General features: G+C 37.7%; 1 protein-coding gene and 1 long non-coding RNA gene across 2 annotated transcripts in view; one reads left to right on the top strand and one right to left on the bottom strand.

The window, feature by feature from the left end:
- Window positions 1-24,086, bottom strand: part of COL11A1 (collagen type XI alpha 1 chain) — a 274,990-nt gene that overhangs the window by 104,123 nt on the left and 146,781 nt on the right. The window contains exons 26-32 of the mRNA XM_060690063.2: window positions 22,306-22,350; window positions 19,170-19,223; window positions 19,026-19,070; window positions 17,173-17,226; window positions 14,644-14,751; window positions 9,167-9,220; window positions 5,470-5,523 (exon numbers count right to left, since the gene is read on the bottom strand). Of these exons, the coding sequence (XP_060546046.2) occupies window positions 5,470-5,523; window positions 9,167-9,220; window positions 14,644-14,751; window positions 17,173-17,226; window positions 19,026-19,070; window positions 19,170-19,223; window positions 22,306-22,350 (414 nt within the window). The remainder of the gene's footprint in view (window positions 1-5,469; window positions 5,524-9,166; window positions 9,221-14,643; window positions 14,752-17,172; window positions 17,227-19,025; window positions 19,071-19,169; window positions 19,224-22,305; window positions 22,351-24,086) is intronic.
- LOC117677274 (uncharacterized) lies at window positions 125-9,928 on the top strand. The gene is made up of 3 exons (XR_004594726.3): window positions 125-381; window positions 4,796-4,966; window positions 9,399-9,928. It is a non-coding gene; the product is annotated as an uncharacterized LOC117677274 (long non-coding RNA).

Here is a 24,086-nt window from a genome sequence, read left to right on the forward strand (position 1 = left end):
ATGTCTGTAGAGGGAGATGAGGTGAATATGATGTGACATGCTGTATGTCATAATGTCATTGTGTGCCATTATTTACATGACATCATAATGCATGTAATGTTAGTGTGATTTCTATAAGATCCTCATGGCCATGTAGGTATGTGTCCGTCTGTCTGTCTGCCTGCCTGCCTGCCTGCCTGCCTGCCTGCCTATCTAACTATCTATCTATCTATCTATCTATCTATCTATCTATCTATCTATCCATCTATCGTATTTCCCCGAAAATAAGACAGCCGCTGATAATAAGCTCAATTGGGCTTTTGAGTGCATGTGCTAAAATAAGCCTCCCCCACAAAAAATAAGCCCTCTCCGAAAATATTTAAACGCAGAACTGGAAATCAGGTAAGACGGCAAGAGGAGCCCCATCTTACTCCACGCACCCCAAACTAATAAGATCTCCCCGAAAATAAGGCCAAGCACTTATTTTGGGGTTCAAAAAAATATAAGACAGGATATCTATCTATCTATCCTGTACCATATATGCATATATGAATATTTGTTTTCTGAGGTTTTCGCGGGTGTTTGTATGTAGGTCTTTGGTTACTCGCGTTTTCTCCCGCGTAAAATTTGAGGTGTCTTGGCAACGTTTCGACAAAGTCTCATTCGTCATCTTTAGGCTGGTGTTTTCGGCTTCGTGCTTCTAGGAGCAATGTGTGTGATCGCAGCTGTTTTTTCCTTTTAACTGCCAGTGGGGGTGTGGACTGATTGGGTGGGAGCTTGGCTGTGTTCTGATTGGGTGGAGGTGTGTTCTGATTGGTTGGGGATTTGGCTGTGCCCTGATTGGATGGGGGGGTTGGCTGTGCTCTGATTGGCTGGGTGTGTGTTCTGTTTAGGTGGGGGCTTGGTTGTGCTTGGGTTAGTCTGAGTAGCAGGGGGATTTGAGCTGGTGAGCTGTGTTGCTGTTGTTTGGCTTCATGTTCGTGGCCGTGCTACCTCTTCATGCTTCATGTATGGATTGGGGGGGGTTTAAAGTGGCTAATGATGCAGCTGTGGTCTGGCTTCTGGTCCGTGGTCATGCCTAATCATCAGTGTGGGTTTGAGTCTGCTTTCTGCGTGGATGTGTGGTGGTTACATCCTGTATGGCTCTCGTGAGTGTGGGTCTGGTGTCATTCTTTGTGTTAGGGACTCATTTGTCAATAAGGGCGGGTTTCCAAATGGCTGGTAGGCGGGAGGTATCATCTTGTTTATTCATGCTGTGTGGACGTTTTTCTATCTTGATGGCTTCTCTGATTATTCTGTTGTTAAAGTGTTCAGTTTTGGCAATAGTTCTGGTCTTTTTAAAGTCAATATCATGTCCTGTGGCTTTGAGGTGTTGGACCAGGGAAGAAGTTGGTTCCTCTTTTCTGACTGAGTTCCTGTGTTCTTCAATGCGTGCACTTATTCTTCTGTTGGTTTGTCCGATGTATGTGGTGGGGCAGGCGGTGCATGGGATTTCATATACTCCTTGATTTTCTAACTCAATTTTGTCTTTGGGGTTTCTTAGGATGGTGGATATTTTTCGGTTTGTGCAGAATGCTGTCTTGATGTTGTGTTTGTGGAGGATCTTGCTGATTCTGTCTGTGATGCCTTTTATGTATGGGAGGAGGGCTTTGCCGTTTTCTTGTTCTCTGTCTTAGATTTTAGTGGGGGTTTCTTTTTGGATTAGGTTGGTAATCTTATTTCTTTGGAATCCATTGGATGTTAGTACGTTAGTGAGAGTGTGTAGTTCGGTTTTTAGGTGTTGTTCGTCAGCTAAGCGTTTTGTTCTGGAGATGAGTGTCTTGGCTACGGAGTTGATCTGTGCTGGGTGGTGGTGTGAGAGTGCGTGCAGATAGCGGTTTGTGTGTGTTTTCTTCTGGTAGTTGGTGTGTCCTAGGGAGCCATTGGATTTTTTGTAGACTAAGACATCTAGGAAGGGAAGTTGGTTGTTCGCTTCTATTTCCATGGTGAACTGTATTTTGGGGTGTAGGCTGTTGAGGTGTGTGAGGAAGTTGTCCAGTTTTTCTTTCCCATGTGGCCAGATTATGAAGGTGTCGTCTACGTATCTGAGCCAGAGTTTGGGTTTGTGATCAGATTTTTCTAGAGCTTGGGTTTCAAAGTGTTCCATGTAGAGGTTAGCAATGACAGGTGAGAGGGGTGATCCCATGGGTGCTCCTTCTATTTGTTTGTATTTTTGTCTGTTTTGTCTCTGGGAATGATTGGCACCCAAGTGCCAATCAAAGAAGCCTTGACAGCTATCCAAAACAAATATAACCCCCCCAAGCACATCCTAGATCTGACCAACCACTGCCTATCCAACACATACTTCATCTATAATGGACAAAAATACAAACAAAGAGACGGTAGACACGCTGGTGCTCTTACGCACGGCCCTTAGTATATACTGTATGTATATATATATCTGTGTCTAAAGTGAAATATAACAACCAATATACAGAATAATAATTAAATGAATGACATTCGAAGAAAGTAAAGATATATCCATAAAAAGTTAATATAGAATTAGCTCAGTCTTTTAACATTCCTATAGCTAGCAATATAAACCATATATTGCTCTATCTTCTCAGCCTTAATAGTATACAATATTTATATAATATACATAGTTTCTTAATATCCTTTTATTTTGGTATCTTATAATATTAAATATAGATAGGAAGTGGCTATTTTATCTAAGTTAATTATAGTTTGAATATTAGCGTTAAAATGTAATTATTTTACTTTTTCTTCAAAGTTAAATATAAAATTGGAGACAAAATGAAAAATAATGAAGAAAGAGTGTACATCAAAATCCTAGTTTCATAATGAAGGTTTCAATCTTAAGCTTTTAGAATCAGTCTTACTTGATTCTAAAATATCCAACATGTTATTGGATACACACACACATATATATATATATGCCAGTGGTGGGTTGCTACCGGTTCGCCTCAGATCGGGTGAACTGGTAGCGGTGGCAGGAGGCTCCGACCACCTGCCCAGGCACTTCTGTGCGTGCGTATGCATGTGTGTGTGCTCACACGAGCGAACCAGTAGCAAACTAAATTGAAACCCACTACTGGTATATCTAAGAGGAACATGGATGCATGTGTTCCATCAGAAAATTAATGGTTGGGTTGCCTGTCAGTTTGAAAATGAATAAAGAAAAAGAAGATGAAACCCCTACTACCGGTATATATTGTGAGTAAGAAAAAGGAAGGAAGGAAGGAAGGAAGGAAGGGAGGGAGGGAGGGAGGGAGGGAGGGAGGGAGGGAGGGAGGGAGGAAGGAAGGAAGGAAGGAAGGAAGGAAGGAAGGAAGGAAGGAAGGAAGGAAGGAAGGAAGGAAGGAGGAAAGAAAGAAGGAAAGTCCTCAAAACTTTACCAACATATGTGAAGTAGCCCATCTACTTTAAAATCCTCAGTCTCTCCCCAAAAAGTTACATGTAGCCCTTGAAAACAAAACAGTTGCCCGGTTCTAGCTTAAATTATAACTGAGAAATTTAATCTACTGATAAATTGTAAAAAGGGGGACTGGAGTTTCTTCCTACTCCCTTCTCTTCCTTCCCTACACTCCATCTGTCTTTATTACTAGAAGTGTTACAGAATAGGCATGTGTTAGATGCTTTTAAATGTGAACACTTTTATTACCCTTCACATATACATGATATAATATTTATACGTCTTTGAAGGATTCAGAGAAGTCTACGTGGAGAAGGGAACCCCATTCTCCTAAAGATTAATTGTGCAAGCAATTAGGAATTCATGAGTCCCCTTTAGTTATAAATATCGTTTTGCCAATTTACGTGGCAAGCAGTCCTCATATGGAACTCTGTATCTAGACATTTAAAGTGATAAATTTCATTCACATTAAATAAAATGAAATGATAGGCAGATTAATGGCATGCATTACTTCAGTCTCACTTAATGGCACACTAAGCTACCATGAAGTATAACTGTCAGCCCATCTTTTCCCCTTTGATGACTTTCGTGCAGCTCTATCACAAGCAATCAGCTACATCCAGCTGAGCTTTATGGATACTGAAGCTGTGAATTTTCGACAATTTGCTTAGTCGGCATTATGGATGTATTCACTATCTTCAACTAAAGAGCAAATTCTTGATATCTTATCTGTTTAAAAACGTTTTCTTTAGAATCTTATTCTATTTTTGAGCTGCAGACAAGTTGGCTTTTCAATGATATCATTGGGGGAGTGAGGTTATTCCCCAAAGCATATTATGAACATTTGTCTTCAAAAGAGCAATTTCTTACAGTTTCAGCATGGGAAGTGAATTTTCTTTTCACACGCCATAATTATGAGCTGTGGTGGCACAGTGGTTAGAGTGCAGTACTGCAGGCTAACTCACTGCTCTCTCCAGGAGTTCGATTCTGAACGGCTCAAGGTTGACTCAGCCTTACATCCTTCCAAGGTCAGTAAAATGAGAACCAGATTGTTGTGGGCAATATGCTTACTCTGTAAATCGCTTAGAGAGGGCTGTAAAGCACTGTAAAGTGGTATAGAGGTCTAAGTGCTATTGCTATCTACAAGCGTTCTTTGCATTTTATATATTTAATAGAATAGAATACTTTATTGGCCAAGTGTGATTGGACACACAAGGAATTTGTCTTCGGTGCATAAGCTCTCCTTGTACCTAAAAGCTATAATTGACAAATCATGATCATAAAAATACATTTCTCAATCAGAGAGCATGTCACCGAGGCTGCCATTGGTGGCACCATTTTGAATTCCATAATGATCTACTTAGTTTAGCCATCCACTTATATTTTCACTTGCTTCAATCCCAGGGCCCTTCTATCAAGCAATAACACCTTCTTTGAGCACAATGTCATGCCATCTCAGTGGCAGCACCTGAAACACCATCCCTCCAGAGATTTAGAGTGTCCCAACCCTGTTTGGCTTTTTGCAAGGCATTGAAGATCTGGCTATTTCTCCAGACATTTGGGTCAGATGGTTAGGTGAGTTTTAGTGGATTTGTTGCTTATTCTTGCAAGCTGGGGTATATCATGGGTCTTTCTATGTTTTGATTCTTGTAAACCAGCCAGAGACATTTGTATGCAATGGTCAGGTATATCAAACATACCAATTAATTAATCAATCTCCTTTTCACTAGCTAGGTATATGAGAAAGAAAAATAATCCTGACTGTCTATGCTTGTGTACTCTGTCCAACCTGTGTCGTGGCATCTCATTAAGCAGTATCTTTTAATTGGGAGCTGCATTTGTGTATAATAGGTCTTAAAGCTGCTTCAATTGCAGCCATAATGGATGTGTATAGCATTGATTTTTATTTAAAAAGCCTTGATACTCCTGAATTGCTATCGTTTCTTTTTTTTTTCTTTAGTTTGAGCACCATCCAACTTAGGAAATGTTATATAATATTGTACATTCCAATCTGTTTAATGTTCTCAAATTCAAATTCCATATATTCATAACTTTATAGGTAAAATGATGTGACTTACCCTTCCTCCTTTCTCTCCATTAGAACCTGAAAATCCAGGAAACCCAGTAGATCCCTGCACAAAAAATTACAAATGTACTTTTAATTGATATAAATATTTAGTACACCCTTCACGCTGTATACTTTTGATGGATTATAGTATTATATCCTGAAGATGATAACATATTTGATGAAACTTTCTACTATCCATTCAATGACAAAAAATATTCTTTAAACTAAACCCAGCGCTTTTAATAGCAAATGCGTTCAAACTCTTTCTCCCTGTTTCATACTTGGGAGGCCATTGGAAGCATAGCATGGTAGAATATAGAATGCTGTCTTATATCAGGTCAAGCTATTTGTCTATTTATTCAACATCTCCATTGCTGTTCTCCAGAATTTGAGACAGAAATGTCTTATTCTCCTACTTGATCATTCCAAGGATTTAATCTGGAACTTCAGGATATAAACCACTTTTTATTATGAACTATATTTAAGTAACATAACCTACAGGATATTACTGTATTTTTCGGAGTATAAGATGCTCTGGACTATAAGACCTTTTTTCGTGAGGAAAACAAGAAAAAGAAATCTGCCTCTGCCTCTGCCTCCCAGCAATTTTGCTTCGTTGCAGCAAACAGCAAATAGCCTGCTTTAGTTTTATTTTCATTTTCAGCATAGCTTATTAGCACAAGAAAAAAAAAAACTGCTCCCAGCAATTTACCTCCTTGCAGCAAGCAGCAGAGGCCCGCGCAAAATACCTGAGAGCAAAACAGCTGAGAGTTGGGAGGCCGATCCAATCAACTTGTGCTAATTAGGCTGTGCTGAAACTGAAATGAGCTGTTTCTTCTTGCTGCTTGCTGCAAGGAGGTAAACTGCTGGGAGGCAGAGGCCAAAGGGTGGGGGCCAGTGGGTGGGCCGGGCTGTGTTCAGTGTATAAGATGCACCTAAATTTTCACCCCCTTTTAGGGGGGGGAATGTGTGTCTTACACTCCAAAAAATATGGTATTCCAGTGACACAATCCAAACATGAATATAGATATTAACAGTTTTCAGTTACTTACCAAAATTGTTCATGTCCAGAATGCAGTAAAGAATTAACAGTAAGCTTATATATTTATTTCAAAAACAATGACATGTCAAGCCACCATTCATGGAAAGAAGACACAGGAGTAGGAGTAGATGTGTTCCATTACAATAATTTGACTATAAAGCACAAACTCAACATACTTAATTTATATAAATACACACACAGAAAACAAAGAAGAGATGTCCCCTGAATATTATATCATGGATTTTAATTCTATAATTGATTATAATTTAGCTTTTCTGGAATTGTTAGAAAACTAGTGTCTATAGAAAGGGGGTAAGTGATGAAATAAATGTGTGTATGACACCGTGGCACAAGTAAAAAAAAAAAGTGATGTCTTCGCATCACATCATGGTGGTTAGGAATAGACACCTACTGGAACATATATACTATCCATCTATATTGTCATATTTTTATAGTTTAATAATTGTGAAGTTTTTTTAAGAAATAAAAAAAAGATTTTAAATTTTTTATGATATGAATAGTAACTTAATTTCAATATATTGTATTACTTTAGGTACAGATATTGAAGGGAGGTATATACACTGTATGTATATGTATATTTTCACGGGTAGAGGTATGCAAGTTTTGGTGTATTCGGGTCTTTTCCCGTGTAAGATTGAGAGTATCTTGGCGACGTTTCGACGAGGTCCCACTCGTCATCTTCAGGCTGGTGTCTTCGGCTTCGTGCTTGTGCAAGGAAAGCGTGATCGGAGCTGCCGTCTCTCTATAAATACTGGTGGGGAGGTGTGAGGTGCTGGCTTTGTTGCTGTGAGCGGGTTGGTTGCCTGTGTTGTTACATCTTGATGAGTTGATGTTTGCAGATTAGTCAGCTGTTTCATAACAGGATGTTACGAAACAGCTGACTAATCTGCAAACATCAACTCATGTATGAGTGTATATACATATATATATATATATATATATACATATATATATATATATACACACACATACATACACACACATATATACACATATACATAAAAATACATACATATGTATACACACAGACACACACATTTATAATACCTATGCATTTACGTTCACCTATACCTACATAATGCTACATAAATACACACAAAGAGACAAACACATGGCACCTAATACATGATGTACTGCTTTGCTACTTTTGACTTTGTTTTTATGACTGTTTCGTTTATTGTTTATGGTTTAAAATCAGTTTGAGTCAGTTTTGACTCCTTACAACTAGTGAAAAAAACCACACAACCTATCTATTGTTGCATAATTATTTGAAGTCAGACTCAATCGTAATAGTGAGATTAATATTATTTAGACCTGAACATCAATAAAAATTTCTAAATAGTGCCAGCTTTACAAGGAAAAATACTTTTAATGTCTCATTGCCATAACTATAAGCATAGCTGACCACTCCACTGACATTTCTATGACGTGGCATTTGTATCAATAATAATAATGGATTATAAGCAGTTTGCTTCCATAATGGGTAGACAGATGCTATATAATGAAAGAAACTAACTGGGCTTGAATGTGGAACATCGGGAAGATTAATAAAGAATAATTCTACTCAGAATTATTGCAAAATGTTCTACTCATATGAAATGTGATCCTTGCCTACCATTAAAACACTTCATATTATTTGATTTCTGCATTTGAATATAGAAAAAAGATTCCAACAAAATATATAGTATGCATAGATGGTGGCATGGTAGAGTTTTCTTTTGTTCCATTAAGTCTTTGTTGACTCCCAGTGATTGCCTGGACTAGTTCCTGCAATTTCCTTAGCAAGATTTCAGAAGTGATTTGACAGTGTCTGCTTCTTAGGGCTGAGAGTTAATGACTGGCCCAACATCATTCTAATGGCTTTGTGCCAAAGGTAGGACTAGAAGTCACAGACTCCAGGTTTCTAGACTTGATTCATGGTAGTATACATTATATAGTGTCAACATAATTGTCCAAAGTAGGGTATCCAGTCAGAATTACTGGACTTGCTTCCATTAGAACAGGGTGTCAAGACCCATGGGCTGGATCCTGCCCATGAGGCCACCCTGGAAACAGTGAAGGACCGGCCCGTGGTGCCTCTGCCAGTGAAAACAGAGCTCAGGAGGGCCACACGCTCTGTTTTTGGTTGCGACAGCATCCTGCAACTCTCTGCCAGCAAAAACGGAGCTCGGGAGGCCCACCCCACAAGCTCCGTTTTCACTGGCAGAATGGTGCAGGAGGCCATCGCAGCTGAAAATGGAGCTCGGGAAGGCCGCACGCTGCCCTCCCAAGCTCCGGTTTCATTGGCAGAGTGCTAGCAAAACAATTACTAGCAAAAGGGGCATTTGATGTGGAGCTGGCCACACCCATCCCAGACCCCTGAGGTCAAACACAATCCTGATGTGGCCCTCAATAAAACTGAGTTTGTCACCCCTGCATTAGAAGAACAGTATGCAATGAATGTAATGTTTAGATTGTAGTAAAGGTGTTTTATAATTCCAACTAGATCAATTCTAAGTAACAAACTCATACACATCCATTTACCTAAACAAATGTGCACACACTATTTGTAGTTTTCCTACAAATAAAACATATACAAAAAAAATGTGCACGCATTATTAAATCTTAAATTACATATACCTCCCTAATGCTGTAGCAAATTTACCTTAGGGCCTTGTCTTCCTGGATATCCTGGCAAACCGGGAACACCAAGTTTACCCTATAATAAAAAAACCCCACACATTAATTTTTCATTTACTTTTTCCAAATATATCCATATTGCAACTACCGGTAGCATTTCTATGTAGCCATCTTACTTACTGATTTGTAGATGGTTGGATCTGTCTGGCTATTCATAGATTGATCTATTTGTCTGTGTTTGTCCATCTATCCCATAGATACTGAATTTGTGAGGATCAGAATAGACATTTATGAAAGCTGGAATACATGAGACCTGCTCAGATTAAGCCATGGGGGCAGAAAGGGTGATTTTGGAGTATTTCAACATAAAGAGCATGCAGGAAAAGACCAGGATAAAGATCTTTAAGAAGATTTATTAGAGAACCTCAAAATAAACAAAGATTACTATGTGAACTAGATGAGCTGATAGTACCCAAGAGAAAAATCAACAAAAGTAGTTTACTGGGACTGACCAAGCTTCATCAAAAGTCATAGAACTGGATGAAAACTGTAAAGTTTGGAGACATCACAGAAAATGAGACATTGTACCAGGTGTCGCTACTTCTACTTTGATTCTTCTGGCGTTCAAACCAAGCATAATCAGATAGTGGGTAGGGACAGAGGAGGATGAAAAATGAGCTAATGTAGTGAATAGAAATTTTGGAAGTACTTTGCTTAGTATGGTAATGATAGCATTGCTGATGATTACTGTGCTCCTGAGATACAATAAATTAACTGTGTGGCCTTCTGTTTGTGATGTTTTGGGGTCCTTCCTATCTTCTACTAGCCCCGTGATGGCAAACCTATGGTACGTGTGCCACAGGGGGCATGTGGAGTCCTCTCTGCAGGCACATGAGCTGTCGTCCAACTCAGCTCCACCCCACATGTGTGCGCGCCTCCCACTGGCCAGCTAATTTTCAGGTCTCGCATGCGGAAGACGGGCCTGCATGTCTGGGGGGGGGTCACATGTGCATGCATGGGAGTGGGCGGGATTATCACACCCCCCGTGGCCCCTTTTTGGTTCTAGGAGGCTGCAGGGAGGCCTGCTAAGAGGCCCAAAACAGACTGCAGGGGTTGTGCGCCCCCCCCGTGGCCCTTTTTTGGTCCTAGGAGGCTGCAGGGATGCCTCCTAGGTCCAAAACGGGGCAGGGGGGCCATGCATGGATGTGCAGGGGGCAGGAGTAGCACACACATGCATGGGAGGGTGGGTCATAGGTCATGCGCATTGCATTATGGGTGCAGGCATGAGCACGCGCTGTCACGCATTGCATTATGGGTGCACGCACTTTCGGCACGTGAGAACAAAAAGGTTAGGCATCACTGTACTAGTCCAGAAGAAAGGAATTAAGTACTGTTGAGGTTTTGCTTAAGCATGCCTCTGCTCTACAAAGCACCTGGTTCTCTCTGAGCAAACAAAATATCTGGCAGCACTATATTTTCTCCAAAAGTTATCTGTTTCTGAATTGATTATGTTTTCGTTCATGGAACCAAATGTAAATAGTCACATAATGCAAAAGTAAGGCAAACCCTCTTGGGCAAGGGTCACGTTGTTTGTACTGTTACACTGCTTCTGCCCTCATAGAACACTTCACTAAGTCAGTCACTAACAAATCAAATCTCCTTATCAATGATTCTAGCAATACATAATGAGAATACGGAATCCCTAGCTTAATATCTGTTAAATCTTTGCGCTGAGAAAATACTGGCAAAATTTCATTACTTTACTGGCCTCTTTAATACTGACTGTGCAAACAGGTGTTGTTTGGCCATTACTGCAAACCAGAGTTCGGAAGATGTGCTGTGCGCTGCCAAGCCTTGGCAAGAATTCGAAAATGGAGACGTTTGCTTTTTCAGCTGCACTTTCTCTTCAGTTCTTTTTGGGTATTCCAATGATATATCTAACTGGTTGGACTTAGTTTAACTCTTTGCATGATAGAATATTAATTTGAGCTAATTTAATTCCCCAGTGCCTGACAGGGCCAACTGAACCCTTTTGTATGTTCCCATGACATACTTCTCCAATCCAGTTAAGCATATTGAATGAATAAAGATCATTATGCTGAAAGGAAAATATATTAAAATATAGAACAGTAGAAGACACATAGCAAGGAGAAACTAGTATGGGATCAGGAAGAATTTGAGGCCTTAGCTAAATATTTCAACTTCCCGAACTCCTTTTTTTACCCTGAAATATTCACTTTTCAAACTTTCAGGGCGGCAGTAGCTATGATGATAAAGATGTTCCTGAGACCTTTAATATATACATTATTAATATATACAATAATCAGGGTCCTCAGAAATGTACATAGTTATGATCCTTGAGATCTCATCAAGTAAGAAATTGTAAAAGCATTCCATCCAAAAGCATTCCAGGAGCCATGGTGGCGCAGTGGTTAGAGTGCAGTACTGCAAGCTACTTCTGCTGATCACTGGCTGCCAGCAGTTTGGCAGATCGACTCTCGCCAGGCTCAAGGTTGACTCAGCCTTCCAACCTTCTGAGGTCGGTAAAAATGAGGAGCCAGATTGTTGGGGGCAATATGCTGACTCTGTAAACCACTTAGAGATGGCTGTAAAGCACTGTGCCTCGTTATATAAGCCTAAATGCTATTGCTATTGCTATTCAAGAGGAAAGGAAATTTGTGTCTTTAATACATTTTATACCTATGTAAACAATCTTAAATCTTAACTTGTGTTAGTTTACAATTATAAGCTTGCTGCTTTTCTTAAATGATCTTCTGAAATGTGCTAAATATTTTAATCTATATTTTATAATTTGTAGCATTAGATTTTGTGACTCATTAGACAAATATTTTAAAGATGCAATATGAAATAATATTGGCCATCCAAACTAATAAAACAATGTTGTTGTTTTTTAAAAAAATAACTATGTATCACACATTTAATTATTGTTGCTATGTAAGATAGTTTGAGTATATATTGCTTTTATTAATTTTTAGAGCAAATAATCTAATATTATTTCTGAAATGTTTACATTTGGGTAGAGTTAACTAATTCAACGAATTATGGCTTTTAGCCTTCCTGGATTTTGTGTTGTATTTTGTTTTACTTTCTCTCCAACTTATTATTTCACTCCCTTTCCCAATTGAAACAAAAACAAAAACTTCAGGTAGGAAAAGTGACAGAAAATCCTGATTCTAAGGCATGCCAAATCTGAATGTATATAAATGAACCATGGACTGATAAATTTCAATAAGCTCAGGGCAATGACAGGAAAATTTGACAGAAAAAAATTCAAGCTGAAGCTGAAGAGAAAAAGAACTCAAGAACTCATCAAACTAAAGGGTGTTAAAATTATAATCACAGCAGGGGGAGGAGAAATAGTTGAAGGAAAGCAAGACAGTTACCCAATGTTGGTCTTTAACTAATAAAAATGTGGAGAAAAAAAATGGTTGGTTTGAGTGTACAAGTAGTCCAAAATTGTAGAGCTGGCTTCAGAAAGTATAAAGCTCAGCATAAGCCTTTGTTGACAAAGAATGAAGAAAACAACAACAAAAGGTTTTTTTTTTTTTTTGTAATTTCAGAATAAAGGCAAGTAACAGAATTAGTATATCAATTGCTCGAAAAAGATGCTAAAAGCAAAGTGATAATAAAAAAAAAGAGGTACAACTACACAGGTTTTATTTTTCTTTTCTTTGACAATAGGGTATGCATTCCATGGCCCGTGGTGAACAATGAACTGAATGGACCAATGTATTGCAATTACTAGTTATTCAATTTATAATCAAACTGAGCAAGAGACAGCAAAATGTTTTGCTTACAAAAAAAGGCAAACATGCTTTTAGGCTGAATCAGTAGTTATGTTGTACCATTTTCAAATCATGAAAAATAATAGTTCTGTCACACCTTGTGTTTAAATCTGAACACGACAACTTAAAGGATTACAGAAAAAAAAATGGAACACAATCAAGGAAGGATAATGAGGACAATCAGAGAACTGCAAGACTGGATTTTCCAATCCTATATGGAAAAATCCTGGTTAGGTTTAACCTTAATAAGAAGGATAGAAGTGATGCAATAGGATGGACTGCCAAATACTGAATGGATGTCACACAGAAAAAGGCCAAGATTTATTCTCTATCAACCCAAAGTATGGGATGCAGAGTACAGATTCTAGATGAATGTTAAAAAGAAACCTTAAAAATGTTTTAATACAAAAAGTAATTTGACAGCGGAACCAATTGTCGGCACTGCAAGGGGAAAGAGCTGGATGTATTGGAGGAGATAGTTGACAAACATCTATCAGAGATACCTTAATTCTTGCACTGAGCAGGGTATGGCCTCAATGGATTCTTTCATCTCTAAGATTCTATTATCCCTGCACAAACTGCGGAGGAAGTAAAGACGCAGCTTGCTCTATAACCAACCTGTAACAACTTCACATAAAGATACACTCATGTCAACCTTTGCAAAATTGCACTAACTCTTGTCTTCTTTTCTTCTGCCCATATTCCTTTCAGTCGAATTCTATATCTATCGTAATACTTCCCTATCAAAGTAGCACAATAGGAATTAATTTAGGTTGTGGGAGAAAGTGAGTTTCATATATTCTTGTTTTTTATGGAATTGGAATTTAATGGGGACTTAGTGATAACTTTCCAATTATGCTACCATTTATCCATAATTATACTAGTGGCGTTCTTTATTCATGACCTTTTTAACAGCTGGCAAGATGTCTTGAAACATTATAAGGATCATTAATTCCAAATAGCTCCCAACAGTTAAGTGAAGCTGAAAGGAATATTTTCTGAAATGAATGATCTGACTTTGAAAGTATTTTTATGACAGCTTATAAACTCTCTAGCATCAAATTGTAACCTTCCTTTCTCTTTTTCACATGGAAAGGGAATCACCTGGGGAGAGTCATTTGAAAGATTCTTATAAACAAGCCTGTCTTTGATCAGACCACCGATACAATCAAGCAGAAATGTAGTTGAATGAAAGGCTATCTACACACCAAGCAGAGACAAAGGACACCTGGAAGTAATTTGGAAAAGGTGAAAGAATTTGCCTAAATGTACAGACATTACAGAAACACAATCCAGGAATAGTCAATTAAGGGACTATTTCAGAAAGTGAAACAAAATATTGAGGAGACGTTACAAATTACTCTTGGTCCATTGCTCTACCATTGTTAATGTACTGTGGTTCTTCTTTTCTTTCCTTGATAAGAAACTGTGGTTTTAAGTGAGAGATTTGGTTTTCCACTTTACACCTCCCACTGGCATAACAGTCATCATGTAAAAATGTGTGTTGTTTTTTCCCCCCCTATGGACATATGGAGACATATATTCTCATAACTTCAAATACATGACAAATCTGAAGTCCCCACACGGTCTACATACATGTTTCCATATGGCTTTTGTGTTTCAATTATTTCTGTCACATTCTTGCTAGTATTGTACCAGTCAATTCTCATAATAGAAATATCAAACCATTACTCACCTTTTCTCCAGCTTGGCCAGGGCCACCTGAGTCTCCTGTGGGACCTGCACGACCTTTGGGACCTTCAGGGCCATCTTCTCCTCGGGGACCAAGAGAACCAACTTCACCCTTAAAAATATTGTGTAAATAAAACAATAAAAATTAACCACCTGTCTCCATAATAAAAAACAAAACAAAATCCTGAACACTAATTAAAACCCACCTACTGACTCTCTCAAATTAAGTTCCTCCTAAAGCTTTCTAAAGACAATAACTATGGAGCCACCCCAGAAAGCAAAAAAGTTGGCATCCCTTTGCTTTCTTTTCTCTAACTTGATTAATAAGCATCCTCATTAGTTGTTCTGGCTAAAATCAGAAAGGTTGACACTGTTAATTAGAGCCAACTGTGATACAGGAAGAAATCCTCATTCAGTTTTTTCTTCTGTAAAACCTTTTTGTTCCAGATCCCTCAAGATTTATCATCTGAGCCATGGTGGCGCAGTGGTTAAAATGCAGAATTGCAGGCTAATTCTGCTGACTGCCAGGAGTTCAATTCTGATCATCTCAAGGTTGAGCTAGCCGTCCATCCTTTCGAGGTCGGTAAAATGAGGATCCAGATAGTTGAGGGCAATATGCTGACTCTGTAAACCACTTAAAGAGGGCTGAAAAACACTGTGAAGTGGTATGTAAGTCTACTGTAAGTGCTATTGCTATTGTTATTAATCTTGGCAGTGGTTTCAATTTATTTTGAATAAATTTAATAAGTATTATTCAAATTTGATCCATCTTAAAAATCACCTTGATCCATTATATACAAAATATATATATATCAATAAATACAGATAGCATAGAGAATGTTCTTGCTCAACAGTATGAAACTGCATGCAACTTTGGTAAAATATCAGCTTCTGTACTATATTGAGACACAGCTTCTGTACTATATTAACAATGCTAAATAAAAGAAAATCAATTGCTATATTTTGTTATAAAGTTTTTGGAGGTTTTGAGGTTTTCATAAGTTGACTCTACCATTGTAAGAAGAAGCAACAAGCAATTTGAAATCTGTCAGAAGAGTACAAAAGCTTACACATTCATACCAATAATGAGAATCATAAATCATAAATGTCCGGAGAATACTAAAAGCAGTGCTACTTCAGGAGTAGCATACAGGAATGCATGTACAATGATTCTACTACTGTGTGTTGTTAATTTATAATTTAAATTACTTTAAGGTTACCTTCCAGCCAAGGTGAGACAATATGGAACAATTAAACAGTAAATACCGGTATTAATCAAAATTCAATGATTAATAAAGCATAAATAAAGCTTTAATGAAAAGCTTTAACCCATCCTCAGATTATAAAAATCAGAAGCCATGCAGCCCCATAAAATACACCTCTTAAGAAAAGTTCTCAAAAAGCAAATGTATCTTTTGACATTTCCTAAAGTTTTGCAGTAAAGCAATTACTAAAGAGCTCTCATCAATCTACTGGGTAGGGATGGCAAGGAGAGGAATGGAGGATAGAGAAGTTCTAGTACAAAGCTTAAACCATTGTCTTGCTAGCAAAGATCACATGCCTTCAGGTTCCTTCTTCTAAACATTGTCACCTACAAGGTCTTGATGGCAAAGGTCTTCTCTGGGCATTGAAGTAGCACAACAATCTAAGTAGTCCTTGATTTACAATTGTTTGTTTAATGACATTTCAAAATTACAATGGCCATGGAAAAAGTGATTTACAAACCATCTCAAAGTTTTGACTGTCACACCACGCCTAAAGTCATGTGATCCCATTTTGAATACTTGACAGCTGGCATGCATTTACAATAGTTGTCACTTCTTGTGTCATGGAACTGTGATTTGTGAGCTTCCCTGATGGCTTCTGATAAGGAAAGTCAATTGGGGAAACCGGATTTGCTTAACAACCACGTGATTCATTTAACAACCAGGTGTCTGAGGTAAAAATGATCATAAAATCAGATCTCAAGATGACTCGCCTAACAACTATATTGCTTAGTGACCAAAATTCCTGTCCCAATTATGGTCATAAATTAAGGAATACCTGTACTGGGATTTATGACAGTAATCAATCTGGTTTTGATTACATCAGGCCTTTGAGTGGAGGTGAATTAAAAGATTCCTCCTATATAGTATATGACTGAATAGATTTGTACGGTTCCTTAGCATAGGAATAGTCTACTATATTGTATTAAATTCATGGGTGTTAAAGTTTGTTAGTTATCATGTTGCTTTATTCCTACTTACACATGGCAGGATAGTCAATTCCTTAGTCAATCGATGACCGGAGCAACATAGAAACTAATTATTAAAAATCTAATATAGTCATCTTGCCTCTCCTTTTGGGGGAACAGAAAAGGTTTCAGAAGAATCAATCATATCCATAACACAGTAGTTTTCATTAACGGAGATCTCTAAGTATTCAATTGAGACTAAAAAACCTCCTGAGTGGATGAAGTGATGATGAAAATTCTCTTTATCAATTTAAATACAATTCCTCAATAGATCTAAAGAGGTTTTAAAGTAATACTTACTCTATCGCCCTTAAGGCCCATATCACCTTTAAATCCAGGGAAGCCATCTTCACCCTATGTTTTTTTGTGAGAAAGGGAAACATAATAGACTTCCTTAAGAAATCAGAAGGGAAGTTGTTAAAGAATTTGGATAAATTAATATAATGCATATGACAACCATAGCTATTTTCAAAGCAAGCCTTTTTTATAGTATTAGACTGGCATAACATTGCTATTTTGCTGTAAGTCACAATAATGTACATTACTAAAGCTAGATCATAATACACCAAATTACTGCAATATGGCAATTTCTGTATCCGGGAAAAAAATGTCACAGCTGAGTTGAATTACTTTTCAGATTTAAAAAAAGAAGAATGAATAATGAGAAAGGTGCTTAAGGCAATAAGAGCATTCATTTCTTAATTCGTCAATGAGTTCTTCATTATAACATTACTTTTCCTTATTAAATTTCCTACTTATATTTCCAGCTTTAAAAGTGTTGGGATTTTTTCCCATCAGATATTTCATGTTCAAAAGTCGATTGGAATATAACCCAAATATACTACTACTGATTAAAGGCTGATTAACATAGCCATATGTTATTTGTTGCAATGATGCAGTAACCACAGCAAATCTGCACCTGGAAAGTTAAAAAAAAAACAGCATTTCCAAGTCATCCAGTCAATGAAATCTAGCATTTCATCTAATTCAGAATGAGTTTATTCTGTTGACAGTCTTTGTTTCTCTTTTTTTAATGTTATCTTTTCTGATGCTGGTGGATGAACCAGGAATCATTGGGATCAAACATTAGAATGCTTTTGTAATATATCAATGGTATTATGAGCCTTGGCAAATACTTTCTAGGATTCCTTTGTAGGCTGCTTTCTATGAGTTTACATTTGGATACTACCAGACACAATTAGTATCTCCCAAATTAGAACATAAATCTCTCCTTTTTTTTTCTTACTTCTCTGAATTTTGCCAAGCAGTTCTCAGATCAAACACACAGACTAAGAGGTAAATTTAAAGAAGTGGCAGGTTAAATTTTATGAATTTTCCTGAGTACAAAAAAAATGCAGGTCAAACTTTGTAAAGTTAAAAAAATACTCTAGATATATTTATTACACAGTTATTGCTCTCCAGCAGTATAGTCCAATTGAACTTTGGGGAAAAAAGCAAATTTTGTAGAATATGAAAAGATTTGTCCATTCCTGTTTCTGACATTTTGTCATGTTCATAGAGTCCCCGTAATCTTTAATACAATTGTAGATGCTATAAATAATATCTCAAAAATCAGGAATCCTGGGAAATGTAGTTCCCAGCAATAATGATGCTAGAATTATTGGCCATTAATTAATTAAAGGAATAGAATTTTTCTTATGCATCACATCAAAGTAGTCAGGAACAGCACATTTTCTATGGGAGATGACTAGGCTGAGTCGGAGGGAGGAGATAAATACGTCATCTGTCTTAAATCCCTTCATACCCACAAGAGATCTAAGTCCAGGCCCACCTTGAATTCCACTAACACTTATCTACTGTCTATTTGCTTACTACCATTAGTAGTAGTACAGATTCTTATAGAGAGCTTAAGCTTGCAATAAATCTTTATATTCATTTGAACTGCCTGAATTTCTTGATTTCTCATGCTTGACATTTCATGTCCTATTTTGAAAGAAATACAATAATTTTTTTGCTGAAACCATTGGGCCATCTGAAGACATTTCAGGAGGGTACTCTGCCACTGTGGCAATTTTTCAGCCACCATATAATAATTTTGCACCTAAATGTAATAAGACATTATTTTCACTTAAATTTTCACATTTAGTTGGGGTGTTTTTTGCAATAGAATGTAAAAATAATTAACATATTACCTTTTCACCTTTGCCACCCTTTAGCCCTCGGACGCCATCAGCACCCTACGGGAAAATACAGATGACAATGGCCAAGGGACCAGATTAGCAAAAATTAATGCCAAGTTGATTGTTTATCAAATAAAAACATAATGTTAGCCATACCTTTACACCACGGGGACCAGGATAGCCAACTGGTCCATGAGGACCTGCAGGCCCCTAAAAGACATTGAATTGTATTTAGATTATGCTATGTGAAGTTTAAACAGCATACATGTACTACGACAACACACATGATGCTACACATTTACTTTTCAAAAGTATCAGCAGCTGCTGTTTTGAACATGCTTTCTTAATATAATCTACAGGGTTCAAGTTTAAATATCCAGAAATATGTTAACTTAAGGCAATTGCGAACGACTTACAATCATTCATTTAGTGACTGTTTGACGGGCACTGACATGACTGGTTTTCGCATATAGAACCCCTACAGCATCCCCATGGTGATGTGATCAAAATTCGGGTGCTTGACAACTGGCAGGTGTTTATTACAGCTGCACTGTCATGTGATCCCCATTGGTAACTTTCCCAGCCAGCTTCCAACAAGGAAAATTAATGAAGAAGCCTAACTATTGCTTGCTTCACCTAAAAGCTGCAGTGATTCGCTTAGCGACTGTGGCAAAAAATATGGTAAATAGGGCACAACTCACTTAACAACGGTCTTGCTTACCAACAGAAATTTTGGGATCCACCTTGGTCATAAATTGAGAACTGCCTGTATATCGCATCAGTCAAGAAGCCCAAATTGTGAATGAGTACATAATGGCAGTCAACTGAGGAATTATTTAGTAAAACTTGTACTAAGAAAGGCTTTTCAAGTGTAGTGGGAAATAAATATAGAATTTTAAACCAAGGCTACAGTGAACTGTGCCATGCAAATCCATCTAAATTGAATGACAAATTATATAGCTATTTAGGACAATTTTATACCTTTATATAGCCAATTTTTAAAAATCACATCAAATAAATCTTTATTTATACTAATTTATGAACATTAGGAAATACCATGATAGTATTGGGCATGCTATCCTTAGTTCCTATATTTCTTAACAGAGGGACACATATGGCTGACTCTCCTTTTTTATTTATGCTAGGATACATTTCCAGATTAGGACTATCATTCACAGTGTTGGAAGCATTAATTCCTCAAGAGAAAATTAAAAGTAACTCATTGGCTGCAATGTTTTTCTTCTTCTTTTAATTTACACAGGATTGGCTGGAGGTCAGAAATGAAGTCAATGGAGGAAGAAATAATTATTCTATCACCCATACACAAATACCTAAGGTAAATTTAACCTGGACTGAGAACCTGCATACTTCCTTTTACATACATTGACCATTACATAAATAGAATGTTATATGAGCAAAGAAACAAAAAATAAATGCAATTAATATTTACTACATTAATCTAGTAGATGTTGGAAACATTGTTTCTAATAAGGGAAGGGAAAACATTGTTTTTACTAAGAGTTTGTGTGTGTGTGTGTGTGTGTGTGTGTGTGTGTGTGTGTGTGTTACAGAAGAACACTTAGAATTTTGGATAGTCAATGTTGGGCAAAAAAACACCACTGGATAAAAAGGAAGAATTATGGAATTAAAGGAACCATCTGTATTCTGCTGAACCATTTCAGTAATGATACTGTGCTGTATTATCTCTAGTTAGATGACGGATGTTCCTCGCCATAGTTTTAATGTACTAATCTGTAAAAACATTATCTTTCAAATCTGTTGGTCCATGCTCTTGTGAACATAGTGGTACCTTGGTACTCAACTGCTTTGAAACTCAACAAATTTGGTATTCAAAGCATTTTGGTCTGATAATTTTGTCCTAGTACTTTTTGTTTGTTTGGTCTTAACGCACAAGCTAAAACCTATCATTGTCATCTGCCTTGTGATTCACTACATCATGGGTGTCAAACTTGTGAAGTTTCACAATGTTTTGTGATGTTTTTCCCCTTCACAGAGCTGGGGTGGGCGTGGCCTGCACATGACACATCTGGCCCGTGGGCTGCCAGTTTGACACCCCTGCATTACATTATTCCTATATACTCATCATTTTTGGTACTCATTGCACCTCTCAAAACCAATTTATGATGAATACTGAATTACCACTGTAGTTCAATACATGCTCAGACTTCTACCTACCATATTCAGCTCAGCATGGAGTGTTTTAAAACTAGTCTGCTGGATTTAGCTATCTGTGTGACATGTACTTTGACAATATAACCTGGCCAACATAAAGTTGTTGAGTAGTAATTTAAAGTTCACTTCATTTGAACCAGTGGTGAAATCCAATTTTTTTTTACTACCGGTTCTGTGGGCGTGGCTTGGTGGGCATGGCAGGGGAAGGATACTGCAAAATCTCCATTCCCACCCCATTCCAGGGGAAGGATACTGCAAAATCCCCATTCCCTCCCCACTCCTGGGGGAAGGATATTGCAAAATCTCCATTCCCACCCCACTCTGGGGCCAGCCAGAGGTGTTATTCACCGGTTTTCTGAACTACTCAAAATTTCCGCTACCGGTTCTCTGAACTATTCAAAATTTCCATTACTGGTTCTTCAGAACCTGATATAACCTGCTGGATTCACCTCTGATTTGAAGTAATAAAAGTTTACTTTATTGAAAGTAATTTAAAATGGAAAAACAGGTGGGGCATTCATTGAGAATAGAATAAAAAATCATTCTTATTTTATTTATTTGCCGCCCATTTCGTATCAAAATGACTCTGGGCAGATTTATTGCTTAATTTATTGAAAATGTATAGAGTTATTTCTTTAATTATTGAGTTTATTGACGGAAGCATTGGGAAAACCAGGTTGTTCTAGAGAACAGTATAAATAGTATGAAATTATTACCATCATCATCATCTATGGCCAATAACAAAAACGGTATGGAAAATATTCTCTTTTACCCACTTTTATGCTGAACGTTCTCTTTGTATCCTTAAATAGAGAAGATCCAGTTGATGAATTTATATATCACTTTTGTTTTTTTGTTAACCACTCAGAGTTGTACAGCTAAAATAGTACAAAAAGAATTGCATGGGAGAAATAAATAAATATTCTTCAGTAGAAGAAAAAAAGTTTGTAAAAAGCTAGATTCCAGTGACTATAGTTTTAATGGTCTAAGATATCGATCACCGTTAACATAGTTCCTTGTCTGTCACTCTTTTTCTAATTACACACTCACTCATACATACACACTTTATACAGCAAAATAAATAAATAAATAAACATACCGTGTCACCTTTCTCTCCAGTCTGCCCTTCTTTGCCTGGATGGCCCTATTAACAAGATATATTTAGGGAAGGAGAAACACTTAGTGTGCAAATACCATACAATTAGTTTCACTCCTACTCTCAAACAATATTTTAAAAACACATTACCAACTTGAAATATCCACCCTCCTCTTACAGAAACTTGGCATCTATAATCTGATTAGGGATAGACAAATTCTACTAAATTTCTACTAATGATTATTTTCAGTAACTTCTAAGAAGGATTCACAGTCTAAAATTGACATAGGTTTAGAGCAGTGGTTCCCAATGTGGGGCCCACGCCCCATGGGGGGGGATTTGATTTTTAATGGGGGCAATTTGAACCTTGTTTAAACCAAGTTAATGGACTTTTAGGCTTCCTCCGTGTGAGTAGAGTTCAGTTTTTGAGTAAAGGAAGAATTATATGTCACGGGGGGAAGGAGGGTATCAGGATTTTAGAGATGCTTAGGTGGGGCATGGCCAAAAAAAGGTTGGGAACCACTGGTTTAGAGTGAACAGTGTGAAGCAACAAAGTCATTGAGGTCTTTGGACAATCTAATGGATAATGACTATTGTTTTTATCACCTGTTGCTTCTGCTGAGTACATCCCTAGACTCTGGCCTCAACAATGACATCACTGAATAAATATCAGAAGAATCCATTTGATTCATCAAGGTCAAAGCCCAACAAATTGGAAGCAATTTGCTTTCCCAGAAGCATTCTCCTTCCCCAGAAGCATTCCCCAGAAGCATTCTCTTTCATAGCTTCCCCAGAAGCTTTCGCTTTCATAGACATTCTAATTGGAAGATTCCATTTTATTGTATGAGCAAATTACTTTTAATAGCCTCCAACTGAGTCCATGTATCAGGCTTTAGATGGAAGACACAACCATATAATTGAAGTTCTATTCCCTGTTCAACAGGGATTGATTGCATGTGCATAACATAACGAACAGGGCTTTGATCATATATCTTGATCATATATCATATATCTTGATCATATATCAAGATATAGTAATGAATTCTATATATTCTATAAGTTACTTAAAATGAAAAATTACTTAATTTAAACTACCTTGAATCCAGGAAAGGTATTATGGAATTTGGGGAGAAGGCAAAATTAGCTTTTAAAATAGGAACTCTATGGTACCATATATAAGAGAACATAAGGTTATTTAGAAACAAGTTGTTTAGTTGTCTTTCCTGCTAAATGTTTAGTCTGGAACCAGTTAACATGGCAAAAATTATTTCCTATTCCCACTCTTCTTTTGTGTCCTCCTGGACACGTGGCTGTCTTTAGAAGAACATATGACGGCTGTGGCCAGGGGAGCTTTCTATCAGGTTCGCCTGATTCGCCAGTTGCGCCCCTTTCTAGATCGGGACTCCTTACGCATAGTCACTCATACCCTCATCACTTCCCGACTAGATTACTGTAATGCTCTCTACATGGGGCTACCCTTGAGGTGCACCCGGAGGCTCCAACTGGTCCAGAATGCAGCCACGTGGGTGATTATGGGAGTGACATGACACTCACATGTAACACCTCTCCTACGCGAGCTGCACTGGCTCCCGGTGGTCTTCCGAGTGCCCTTCAAGGTGTTGGTTCTTACCTTTAAAGTGCTCCATGGCTTAGGACCTGGGTACCTACGAGACCACCTTCTGCAACCGATAACCTCCCACCAACCAGTACGCTCCCACAGAGTGGGCCTCCTGAGGGTGCCGTCAGTAAAGCAATGTCGGCTGGTGGTTCCCAGGAGGAGAGCC

Source organism: Pantherophis guttatus, chromosome 3 (assembly GCF_059756535.1).
Source record: "Pantherophis guttatus breed Tessera chromosome 3, ASM5975653v1, whole genome shotgun sequence".
NCBI classification, from domain to species: domain Eukaryota; kingdom Metazoa; phylum Chordata; class Lepidosauria; order Squamata; family Colubridae; genus Pantherophis; species Pantherophis guttatus.